We start from the raw sequence: 13592 nt of genomic DNA on the forward strand, positions 1-13592 counted from the left end.
CCCCAAGAAGATAATAGAAAATTGCAGTATCTTATCAGTTGTAATAAACTAGGTTATGCTCCCTTAGCAAAGAACCTCGAAACTGCAGTGACTTTAAAACAACAATGATTTATATCATGCTCACACTACATGTTTATCACAGGCCCACTAGGGTTTTGTTGCATGTGTCCTCATTCTGGGACACATCTGCAAAATCTCTGATTGCCAGGAAAGGGAGGAGACAGTGACAAATCATGGACCACTTCTTAAAGGCTTCCACCCAAAAGTCACACACATCACTCCCACTCACAACTGATTGGCCAGTGTAAGTCACATGTAAATAATTTCATGAGGCAGGGAAGTGCAAACGGTGGGCTCAGAAGACAAGCCCGAATTATCTGGCAAACAGCACTAAGGACTACCAGGAGCATTGTGCACAAAGATGTGTGGTGCAGCATTCTTTGTAATACTGAAATATTATAACCACTACCAAATACTTAACAAGGGAATGGTAAGTAAACTGTGATACTTAAGTGTCTGAAATATTAACCAGCCATTAGTAAAAGTCTACAGTATTTGCAATAGCATAGGAAGTGCTTACTTTCAAAGCAAAATGCAACAGTTGTTGGAGGAGCATGAGTTTTACTGTGTTAAAAATACGTGGGCCGAATCTAGGATTCCCAACAGAGAGACAGGTCCACAGAAATTCCAAAATCTCCACTTCAAAATACTACTGGAGCATGTAATTTCCCTCATAAAATGTTTATAGTAGAATGAAGGAGGTGTAGAGGTGAAATATGTGGCACTGACGTATAGGTGGCTGGGTTCACTCCCTAGCAAAATGATACTCAATACCAAACAATATACTCCATGTCATCCATGTCTCAGATTGCTTCCAAATAGTGCTAACAGTCATAGTTAAATTCTTAAATGCCAATACCTGATCACCACTATGCTAAACGGGTTGCCTTTAGGTGGTAGGAATGTGGGTGATTAATTTATATTTCTATATGTGTCAATCACTATTATGAGCCGCTATTACACTGACAAAAAGAAAAAAATTATTTTTTAAAAAAATGTGTGCAGAGCCAGGCATGGTGGCTCATGCCTGTAATCTCAGCATTTTGGGAGACTGAGGTGGGCAGATCACCTGAGGTCAGGAGTTTGAGACCAGCCTGGCTAACATGGCAAAAACCCATCTCAACTAAAAATGCAAAAGTTAGCTGGGCGTGGTGACACGCACCTGCAGTCCCAGCTACTTGGGAGGCTGAGGTGGGAGAATTGCTTGAACCTAGGAGGTGGAGGTTGCAGTGAGCTGAGAATGTGCCACTGCACTCCAGCCTGGGTGACACAGAAAAAAAAAAAAAAAGACAAAAATAAAAATAAAAAGTATGCAGATGCAATGAGGCTGTATAATGTTGTGGTTGAAAGTCTGATCTCGAGTCAGCCTGCCTGGTTTCAAATCCTAGCTCCCCTACTTGTCACTTCCATAACCCTAGTCAAGCTTCTTGACCTCTCTGTACCTTACTTTATTATCTGTAAAATAAGGTATTTTATTACGTTATTACCTGATAAAAGTCTCTGCCTCATATAATTGTCATAAAGATGAAAATATTTGGCCAGGCACAGTGGCTCACACTTTTAATCCCAGCACTTTGGGAGGCTGAGGCGGGCAGATCACGAGGTCAGGAGTCCGAGACCAGCCTGGCCAATATGGTGAAACCCTGTCTCTACTAAAAATACAAAAATTAGCTGGGCATGGTGGCACACGCCTGTAGTTCTAGCTACTCGGGAGACTGAGGCAGAAGAATCACTTGAACCCGGGAGGCGGAGGTTGCAGTGAGCTGAGATCGACAGAGCGAGACTCTGTCTCAAAAAAAAAGATGAAAATATTTAAAATAATAACTGCTAACATTTATTGAATACTTATCTGCTAAGGTTCAAATCCACTTCTCATCACTATACCACACTACCTCTCCTCATGCTTCAACTACACAGCAAATGCCAAGGGCTCAAAAAATGTGGGCACTAGTATTAGATTTCCATTATAGAATTGGAGGAAGTATAAGGTGGTAGTTTGCAGCACACACTTGAAAGTCTGGCAGATCCACTGGGTAAAATAAATGGTTCCTTTACATGTAATGTTGACATCTCCCCTGAGTTACTGTTTGATCCCACTTTCATATGATGACATCTCTGTAGCCTCCCAGTTCTCAATGAGGGGCTCTGGCAGCTACTGCCAACTGACTGAAGTCTGTGCTCAAGATGAAACCTACAGGTAGTGGGAGCAAATGGTGTTCTCTTGGGGTAGGCAGCAGAGCACAGTAATAAATAGAATATGTTTTATCTGGGAGGGATCCTCTGCTTAGCTCCAAACTGCAGCCACCATGGAGGATTTGGCCAAGGTCCTTCTCACCCTGACTAACAATCTACCTAGTGGACATCTGAGGATCTAGGGTAGAAGAGGAGACCAAAAAAGACATGGATAGTCCTGAAATGGGGTTGACGGTGGTGGGTGGAAGTGCCCTGACATCCACCTGGTCAACCTAGCTAATGTTTAATAGTCAACAGCTCTTTGCCAGGCACTGAACTAAGAACTCAACCCTCTTTATTTGTAATCTTTATTCTAATTCTCATGACAGAGAATTCTGTAATCACTGGCATGCTATAGCTACTGATAGCTGTCATCAATTCTGGTGACATCATTCTCTGGGAAACAGACCTACCTTCAGGGGACCATTTCTGTGTCTCCAGGTTATCCTCCATCTCCTATCAGTTCCTCTCCCGTTGATATTAGTCTTGTGGACATTTCTGATCCCCACAACTTGATCTCAGGTGTACTAGGGTCTTCCATAAAACAGGAGTTGCCCCATTTTACGTAGCAATCGAAATCATTGCTTTGAAATACTAATGATAACCACGACATAATGGAAATGATAATGACTAATTAAAAGCCTCATGCATAGTCAACATTTATGGAATGTTTTCTCTGTGCCAGGCACTGCATTAAGTATTTTATTTCCTTAAATTCTCACAACTTTATATAGCAAAGAGCATGAATCATGATGTGGTAAAAGTGGAAAGTGAGGCTCAGAGAAGTTGATTGATGACCTGGGCCCAGACTCTGAATCACTGTATTCCATCTCTATGGGTCCCACACACGCTCAACCATTCAGATATCATCCCAGCCTTACCTGGATGGATGCCCTTTTCCAAAAGGAATCCACAGGATTATTTTCACAGTCTTCTGATGTAGGGCAGGATTGGTAATCGACTCCTAAGGGGTAAGTAGACAAACACATTTTATTCCAAAGATTATCTATCTCAGAGAAGAATTAACTTACAATATATCCCAGTTCCATGACGCGTACTTAGCCTCCATTCTGCACAATATGTGCAAGTTTAACATCCACAGTACTTCCCACTTGATCCACAAGGAGCCTGGTGAGGGACCACCTTGTCCATGATACTAAAAACGTTGGTCATTTTGCTCACCACAAATGTGAGGAAGGCAGAGAACTAAATAGCTGGCTAGTGAGTGAGCCTAGCTGACCACTGAGCATCAGCATATTAGCTGGGTTATTTCTCTACTGGAGCACTAGTAAAGCAATGTTTAAAAACCCACAAACAGGGCCGGGCGCGGTGGCTCAAGCCTGTAATCCCAGCACTTTGGGAGGCCGAAGACGGGCGGATCACAAGGTCAGGAGATCGAGACCATCCTGGCTAACACGGTGAAACCCCGTCTCTACTAAAAATACAAAAAACTAGCCGGGCGAGGTGGCGGTGCCTGTAGTCCCAGCTACTCGGGAGGCTGAGCCAGGAGAATGGCGTGAACCCAGGAGGCGGAGCTTGCAGTGAGCTGAGATCTGGCCACTGCACTCCAGCCTGGGTGACAGAGCGAGACTCCGTCTCAAAAAAAAAAAAAAAAAACCAAAAACAACCCACAAACAGCAACAAAAACCCTTTGCTTTACTGGGAGAAGTGCCGTCTCCAAAAATTAAATCGTTAGCCATTATCTTAGTAGTCAATGCAATGAAAAAAAGGATTAAGAGTGATAATGCTTAGCCAGAGAACAGAAATTTTATACAATTGAAAAATATACAAAATGTCAAAATATATTACATTTAAAAATGTTTAAGGACAGATTAAAGACCCCAGCAGATCAATGGGATGTGGAACATGCTTACCATATACTCTATAAAGAAAAAAAAATTTCTAATCTACAAGTTGACCTTATATTCCTAGCAAGAACTGCTATTAATGGCATTATTCATAATAGCCAAGATACGGAATCAATCTGTGTCCATTAACTGATTGATAGATAAGAAAATAGACCGAGCACAGTGGCTCATGCCTGTAATCTCAGCATTTTAGGAAGCCGAGGTAGGTGGATTACCTGAGGTCAGGAGTTCAAGACCAGACTGGCTAACATGGTGAAACCCCATCTCTACTAAAAATACAAAAAGTAGCTGGGTGTGGTGGCATGCACCTGTAGTCCCAGCTACTCAGGAGGCTGAGGCAGGAGAATCGCTTGAACCTGGGGGGCGGAGGCTGCAGTGAGCTGAGATCATGCCACTGCACTCTGGCCTGGACAGAGACTCCATTAAAAAAAAAAAGAAAATATGGCATATATACATAACGGAATACTATTGAGCCATTTACAACAACATGGATGAACCTGCAGGACATTACGGCAAGTGAAATAAGCCAGGTGCAGGAAAACAAATATTGCATGATCTCACTTGAAAGTGGAATCTTCAAAAGCAGATCTCATAGAAGTTGGGGGTAGAATAGTGGCTACCAGAGGCTGGGGAGGGGAATGGATAAGGGAGATGGGAAGAGGCTGGTCAACAATGTTACAGTTACATAGGAGGAATAAGCACTGGGGCTGTAATGCACAATAGAGTGGCTATAGCTAACAATAGTGTATGCATATTTCAAAATAACCAGTAGAGAGGATTTTGAACATCTCACTATCTCACTACAAAGAAATAGTAAATGTTTAAGATGATGGATATGCTAATTACCCTGATTTGATTATTACACAATGTATATATGTATCAAAACATCACATTGTATGCCATAAATATATACAATTTGTATGTGTCAATCAAAAATAAAATAAAAATACAAATTTGAAAAAAGAACCAAGGCCAGGTACAGTGGCTCATGCCTGTAATCCCAGTGCTTTGGGAGGCTGAGGCACGAAGATTATTTGAAGTCAGGAGTTCAAGACCAGCCTGGGCAACATGGCAAGACCATATGTCTACAAAAATAATTTTTAAAACAACCTAGTGTGGTGGTGTGTGCCTGTAGTCCAGCTACTTAAGAGGCTGAGGCAAGAGGATCCCTTGAGCACAGGAGTTCAAGGCTGCAATGAGCTAGGATCACACCACTGCATTCCAGCCTGGGCGGCAGAGTGAGACCCTGTCTCAAACATTAACAATGATTTTAAAATAAAAATAAATAAAATAAAAAAGAGCTGCTGTCAATGGTTTGGGTTTGCTATTTTCTTGACTTTTTTCTGTGTGTATATTTTCATAGATGTATTGTGTATATGTGTTTTTATTTGAATAGCCTCATACCAATCACAGGGTTATGTAAGTTTATTTTTCGCTTAAAAATATGCCTCTTTCTGGGTCAATAAATAAAAAACCCCATCACCATTGCTACTGGCCCCACAGGATTCCACGACATACACATACAGTTATTTGGCTGACCTGAACTGCTGGACTTCGCTTCTTTCTGACACAAAGAGCCCTGATAGGTGGGCATAGATAGAAAAGGGCAGTGAAGTGAGGAAGAAATAACTGGTGGTTTTCTGGAATGCTCTTCCATTCTTTATGTGTTTTTCATCACATTCCTCCCCTCCTTCTCCCCACCCTCTGCAGCATCATCAAACAAAAGCTTCCTGGAAGTTCTTCATTGAAAGATTGGCTGTGTCCATTTGACCTGGAACCTGCAATGCTGCCCATCTCACTCACAGTGAAAAGCAGAGGCCTCACAACATCCTGTGCCACCGGGCCCTCCTTTATTCCTCCAGCCTCATAGCTTGCACTTTCCTCTTTGCCCACTGTCCTCTCTGCTGTTAAATATGTCACACACGCTCCCACCTCAGGGTCTTTGCAATTGCTGTTCTCCCATCAGAAAATGTTCTTTCTCATCTCCTTGTTCAAATATCAGCTTCTCAGTGAGGTTTTCCTTAGGCATCTAGGTAAAAATGCAACACTTGCCTCTCCCCAGCCCTCCACTCTCAACCTTTTTTGTCCTTATGACCTGTTTTATTTTTCTCCATAGTCCTTATAATCTTAAGACAGACTGTATATTTCACTTGCCTGTTTATTGTCTTTTCTGCCTTCCTATAATGTAAGCATGGGGTATTAATTTCCTCTCATTCTCTGCTGTGTTCCTACTGTCTAGAAGATGAGGGTCAGGCACATAGTAGACACTATAAATTTTAGTTTGATGGACAAATGAATGGAGGAGAAATAAACAGAACTGATATTAGGTTAACTCTTTTTTTTTGTTTTTGTGCCAAGTCTCACTCTGCCATCCAGGTTAGAGCGCAGTGGTGTGATCTCACCTCAGTGCAACCTTCATCTCCAGGGTTCGAGGGTTTCTACTCCCTCAGCCCCCCTCAGCTGTGATTACAGGCATGCACCACCACACTTGGCTAATTTTTTTGTATTTTTAGTAGAGATGGGGTTTCTTCATGTTGGCCAGGCTGATCTCGAATTTGTGACCTCAAATGATCCACTCACCTCGGCCTCCCAAAGTGCTGGGATTACAGGCGTGAGCCACCATGCCCGGCCTGATATTAGGTTAACTTTTGAAGTGACTCTGATACCCAGGAAGGATCTCCAGTCTTCATGATGAGAACACTCCCTCACCTCCTTTCCTTGCTAGCCTCCCTCCTGAAGCTTCCCTGATGCCCTGGTGGAGGCTGGTGTCTCACTCTGCTACTCCTCAGAACACCATTTTTCCTGCATTATTGCCTGTATCACTCGAGCTAATGCCCCCCATGAGACTATAAGCTCCCCAAAGATAGGGACTGCTGTGTCTCCAGCTCCTAGCACCACAGTTGGACGAATGAGGAGAGTTTGCAGAGCATTCAGGCCAGCTCTTGTGACTCTAACTTTCCTTGTGACTTGGATCTCGAAATATCTGCTGGCGGCCTGCCGTGGTGTTAAAGAGCACAGGCTTCAGAATCCATCAGGACAGGGCTGAGACCCAGCCTTACCACTTCCAGTCATTTAACCTCTCTAAGCCTCATCTTCCCCCTCTGGACAAATGAGGATAGTAAGGCAGAGTTGTGCAAGGTTGAGAAAATGGGCTGTGGAGTCAGACTGTCTGCTGCTTACTAGCTATGCCCCCCGAGCAGTTTTCTTAATCTTGCTGTGCCTCAGTTTCCTCATTTATCGAAATGGGGATTATGATAGGATCCCATGAGGCTGTTGTGGGCATTAAATGAGTATATGTGTGTGTGTGTATATATATATATATATACACACATACACACACACACATAAAGTGCTTAGACTGGCACCCGCAAAAGATAAGTATTCTCTAGTATTGTTATTATTAACTATTCTTGTCACTTATTTCAGAGGACTCGGAGAGGATCAAGTGAAATAAATGCATATGAAAGCATTTAGCACAAATGGTAATACATAGTAAATAGGAGCTCTTAAGTCTCCTGTGATTTGTGCAGGAGTCTTACCAGAGGCATTTTTCTGTCGACACCAGCTCAAGAAATCTGCAACCCTGCCATACAGAACATCACTCAGGGACATGAAACGACGGGTGTTTCCTGCAAAGCTGTTAACAAGGAGGTGGCTATTTTCCCAGAACAGGGACTAAGGAAAGACAAACAAAACATCAAAATACAACACAAAATCAGACTCTTCAGGCACAACATCATCAAGGCAGGTCGGGCAACCCAGTTCTCATTCAACTCTGACCTGCTGCACAACAACTGAACGTTCTTATTCGTTGTCTTTATTTATTTATTCAAAGACTGCTAGCATCTCTCCTCCCTTTATTCCCAGGGTATCATGCAAATGTTAATGGAATATTTTCTCACTAGTACTAAATATACATGCATGTGGTAAGATTCCCTATATTAAAAATGATCAAGGGACCTGGGCTGGAATCCTGGCTCTGTCATGTATTAGATATGTAATCTTGACCAAGGCATGCAATCTCCCTGTTTCTCAGTTTCTACTTCTGGAAAATGCAGAGCACGAGCCCTTTCTCTTCTTCCACAGCTGTGGCCAGGATAATATGCAGTCACAGAAAGCACTTCCTAAAGTGTCACGTGCCTCAAAAACACATTGCTTTCATATTATACTTCATAGTTTCCACTATAGTGTTTTCGTATAACAATAACCCAAATCCCCCAGTCACTATTTCATCTGACCCTCAGTAGTCCAATCAGTTTATATTTAGACTAGAAGGTCCCCAATGGTGGGGGCTGTTTTTCACTGTCACAGCCTTAACCCTTAGCACCAATGACTGGGCAAACAAATAGCCCAGGAAGTCTTTACTGAGTTCATCAACTAGCACCGAATCTCTGAAAGAGAAGGTAAAAAAGTTGGCTTCCGCGCTTTTAGTGACAGGAAGACAGCGAGGTTCAAAAAACAGCATATACTCAAAATCATGTTTTCAGCCTATTCTATCTTTGAACCTCACAGTTCCATTTACTTGCCTTTACAAATAACACACAGTGGAAAAAATCAGGTTAAGAATGTTTATGTCACAGAAACAAAAATGGTGTCTAGCATTCTTTAAACTTGAGGCATTTTTTTAAGCAAGGATTTTATGGAAATTTTCTCATTTATTTTCACTTTATTAGACCTTAGAGTGTAGACAGAATACAGATATGTGGTTTTCTTAAATCAACTGGTACTGAATAAATATAATCTTAAGACCCATTAAATGGAGAGACTGGTTTCCCAGAAGGATACTGAGATTGAGAGTTTTCTGAATTACTCAAGGTTCAGGCCACTTGGCCAGTTAGGATGAAGGTTATTTAGAATTGACCAGATGTGGAGGCCCAGTGTGACAGGTACGCCATGTCCTGATGTCCCTGTGCTGATTCTCACACTGACTTGCAAACTTAGGAAATTTTCTTCTGCCCACAACCAGCTGGAGATCTAGAATCACTGTTGGAAACTGATATGGTTTAGATTTATGTTTCTTGTCAAATTTTAATCCCCTATGTTATAGGTGGGGCCTGGTGCGAGGTGATTGGATTATGGGGGTGGATTTCCCCCATTGGTGCTGTTCTCCTGGTGGAGTTCTCAGAAGATACAGTTATTTACAAGCCTGTGGCACCTCCCTCTGCCCTTGGTCATGCTTGTGCCATGTAAGACACCTGCTCCCACTTTGCCTTCTGCTGGAGTAAAAGCTCCCAGAGGCCTCCCAGAAGTAGATGCTGCCATTCTTCCTGTACAGCCTGTGGAACCGTGAACCAATTAAACTTCTTTTCTTTATAAATTACCCAGTCTCAGGCATTTCTTTATAGCAATGTGACAACGGACTAATACAGAAACAAAGCTAGCTTCCCACAGAGAGCTCAGCACACACATTATGTGTGCTGCCTGATGTTTCTGTGACATTGCAGGATGCAGGGGACAGCTAATCTCACACCTGGCCCATGCACCATCCACTTCTGTAGAGACAGAGAACAAAGTTTTACCCAGACGGTTGTAACATTACCTTATCTCTGGGAATAGAGTGCCTGGACAAGTTAATAAAAAGGTCATAGTCCGAGGGAAGCACGGAGCAGGGATCCTTGTCCAGCACCACTTTAAAGGCTTCCCAGATGGCTGTGCAGTTCTTGTTCCTGTGCAAAAGTACAAGTTGGGAAGAACACACACATGCACATCACGATGTAATGTGAAGTATTTCCATTTCTCTAAGAGCTCTACAAGAGATTTTGTCACATAGTGACTCTGCAGAAGTAGGCTTACAAAAAAGACAACAAATTATCACGGCTCAGGTGACAGATTCAGAAATCTGACACTGGAATTGCCTCTCAGAAGGTACTGCACAGATTTCTCAGAGCTAAGGAATACAGCCTTGCCCTAGGCTCACAAAGACAAGCAGAAATGGCACCTAGCAGGAGGTGACAATTTCAGTCAACTATACAGCAGGTGCCTCTTCATTTAGAATTAACAGTGGGGGCAGTCTCATTGTTCAGGTCCACTGTGGACCTAGGGGACCAGGTGAGGCCAGGCCAGGCCAGCCAGCAGGATGTGTGATGTTAGGAGGGAGGTCCAATGCTGCAAGAGGCTTCCACCCCTGGCAAAGCAGGTGCACCCTCCAGTGCCAGCCCCTCTTGACGTCCATCCTAGTTTTCAAAAAATATTTCCCATGGCATTTGTGACTTTCTGTTTCTCATACTGGGTGGTGTGTAACACAGGTGGTTCTTATATTATTCTCTGCTGTTTTTTATTTGCCTGAAATGTGCGACAATAAAAACGATCAGCACAAGAAAGACATCGCAAACAGAAGAAAACGGGGGCCCACAGAAGGAACAAAAACCAGTAAGAAATGTGGCGCTGGCAAGAAAGAACCAAACTTCAGAAATCCTCCAGATTTAGAGGTTCTGATATTTGAATTCCGGAAGGACTGGACTCAAGGAATTCCAACCTGAGACCACATTCTGGGTTCTGAGGGCTCAGACTGAACATCTGCTGGGTGGCAATGGGCTGTTACCCAGTTCACCTCTAGCCCACCCTCACTTCTAGAGGGATACCTCTCCACCCTCCTTCACACTCACACACACACACCCCCCACACCTCTAGACCACACACACATCCCTCACCTCTAGACCACACACACACTCACACACCCCGGTTACCTCCAGACCACACACACACCCATCCCTCACCTCTAGACCACATACACACACACACACACACACACACACACACACACACATCACTCACCTCTAGACTACACATACACACCCCCCTCACCTCTAGAACACACACACATCTCACCTCTAGAACACACACACACCCCCCCTCACCTCTAGAACAAATACACATCCCACCTCTAAAACACACACCCCTCACCTCTAGAACACACACACACACACCCCTCACCTCTAGAACATACACTCCTACTTCTAGAACACACACACACACCTCACCTCTAGAACACACACCCCTCACCTCTAGAACACACACACACCCTCCTCACCTCTAGAACACACACAGTCTCCTTACCTCTGGAATATACACACACCCCTCACCTTTAGAACACACACACACACCCCTCACCTCTAGAACACACACAGTCTCCTTACCTCTAGAATACACACACACCCCTCACCTCTAGAACACACACATACACTGATATGGTTAGACTTTGTGTCCCCAACCAAATCTCATCTTGAATTGTAATCTTGATAATCCCTAGGTGTCTAGGGAGAGACCAGATGGGAGGTAATTGAATCATGATTGTGGTTTCCCCCATGCTGTTCTCTTGATAGTGAGTGAGTCTTACAAGATATGATGGTTTTATAAGTGTCTGGCATTTGCCCCTACTTGCACTCGCTCTGTCCTCCCGTCCTGTGAAGAAGGCGCCTGCTTCTCCTTTGCCTTGGCTTTCGCCATGGTTGTAAGTTTCCTGAGGCTTCCCCAGCAATAAGGAACTGTGAGTCAATTAAACCTCTTTCCTGTATAAATTACCCACTCTGTGGTATTTCTTCATAGCAGTGTGAAAACAGACTAATACACACACACACCCCTCACTGCTAGAACACATGCACACACCCCTCACCTCTAGAATACACACACACCCCTCACCTCTGGAATACACACACACTCCTCACCTCTAGAACACACGCACACATACCCCTCACCTCTAGAACACACACACACACCTCACCTCTAGAACACACACACACACAGCCTTCACCTCTAGAACACACACACACACCCTCACCTCTAGAACACACATACACACACAGTCTTCACCTCTAGAACACACACACACACCCTCACCTCTAGAACACACACACACCCCTCACCTCTAGAACACACACACATCACTCACCTCTGGAACACACACACACCTCTCACCCCTAGAACACATGCACACACCCCTCACCTCTAGAATACACACACACCCCTCACCTCTGGAATACACACACACCCCTCACCTGTAGAACACACGCACACATACCCCTCACCTCTAGAACACACACACACACACACACCTCACCTCTAGAACACACGCACAAACACCCCTCACCTCTAGAACACACACCCTCACCTCTAGAACACACACACACAGCCTTCACCTCTAGAACACACACACCCTCACCTCTAGAACACACACACATCCCTCACCTCTAGAACACACACACATCGCTCACCTCTAGAACACACACACACCTCTCACCCCTAGAACACATACACACCCCTCACCTCTAAAACACACACACACCCCTCACCTCTAGAACACACACACCCCTCACCTCTAGAACAAACACACACACCTCACCTCTAGAACACACACCCCTCACCTCTAGAACACAGGCACACACCCCTCACCTGTAGAACACACCTCTCACCTCTAGAACACACATGCACACACCCCTCACTGCTAGAACACATGCACACACCCCTCACCTCTAGAATACACACACACCCCTCATCTCTAGAATACACACACACCCCTCACCTCTAGAATACACACACACCCCTCACCTCTAGAACACACGCACACATACCCCCACCTCTAGAACACACACACCTCACCTCTAGAACACATGCACACACACCCCTCACCTCTAGAACACACACACACACACTCTCACCTCTAGAACACACACACACACCCCTCACCTCTAAAGCACACACACACACTCCTCACTTCCAGAACACACACACCCCTCACCTCTAGAGCACACACATACCCCTCACTTCTAGAACACACACACACACACACTTCACCTCTAGAACACATGCATACACCCCTCACCTCTAGAACACACACACACCCCTTACCTCTAGAGTGCACACACACCCCTCACTTCTAGAGCACATACATACACCCCTCACTTCTAGAACACACACACACCTGTCACCTCTAGAGCACACACACACACCACTCACTTCTAGAACACACACACATCCCTCACCTTTAGAACACACACCCCTCACTTCTAGAACACACGCACACACACACCCCTCACCTCTAGAGCACACACACACAAACCCTCACCTCTAGAGCACACACACGCACACCCCTCACCTCTAGAACACTCACACCCCTCACCTCTAGAGCACACACACACAAACCCTCACCTCTAGAGCACACACACACACCTCTAGAGTACACACACGCACACCCCTCACCTCTAGAACACTCACACCCCTCACCTCTAGAGCACACACACACACACACACACACACACACACACTCCTCATCTCTAGACCCCGCACAGCGCACCCCTCACCTGCAGACACACTTCACAGTCCTCTCCTCACTTGCCCGCATCCTTCAGGACCATCGCTGTCTCCAGACTCACCTCTCCCCTCAAGGCCTCTCTCATTGACCCCTCACCCTGACCTTTAGCTCCAGTATTCCCCTCC

General features: G+C 44.6%; 1 protein-coding gene across 3 annotated transcripts in view; it reads right to left on the bottom strand.

The window, feature by feature from the left end:
• BST1 (bone marrow stromal cell antigen 1) overlaps positions 1-13592 on the bottom strand; it is a 32190-nt gene that overhangs the window by 18193 nt on the left and 405 nt on the right. For 2 of the 3 annotated variants that reach the window (XM_010358122.2, XM_030923343.1), the window contains exons 2-4: positions 9700-9826; positions 7700-7835; positions 3174-3256 (exon numbers count right to left, since the gene is read on the bottom strand). In XM_010358122.2, coding sequence (XP_010356424.1) covers positions 3174-3256; positions 7700-7835; positions 9700-9826 — 346 coding nt within the window. Of the gene's footprint in view, positions 1-3173; positions 3257-7699; positions 7836-9699; positions 9827-13456; positions 13584-13592 lie in introns of those variants that run through there. The other variant, XM_030923348.1, reaches the window with a different exon arrangement.

The sequence above is a fragment of the Rhinopithecus roxellana genome, chromosome 2 (genome assembly GCF_007565055.1).
Source record: "Rhinopithecus roxellana isolate Shanxi Qingling chromosome 2, ASM756505v1, whole genome shotgun sequence".
Lineage (NCBI taxonomy): Eukaryota > Metazoa > Chordata > Mammalia > Primates > Cercopithecidae > Rhinopithecus > Rhinopithecus roxellana.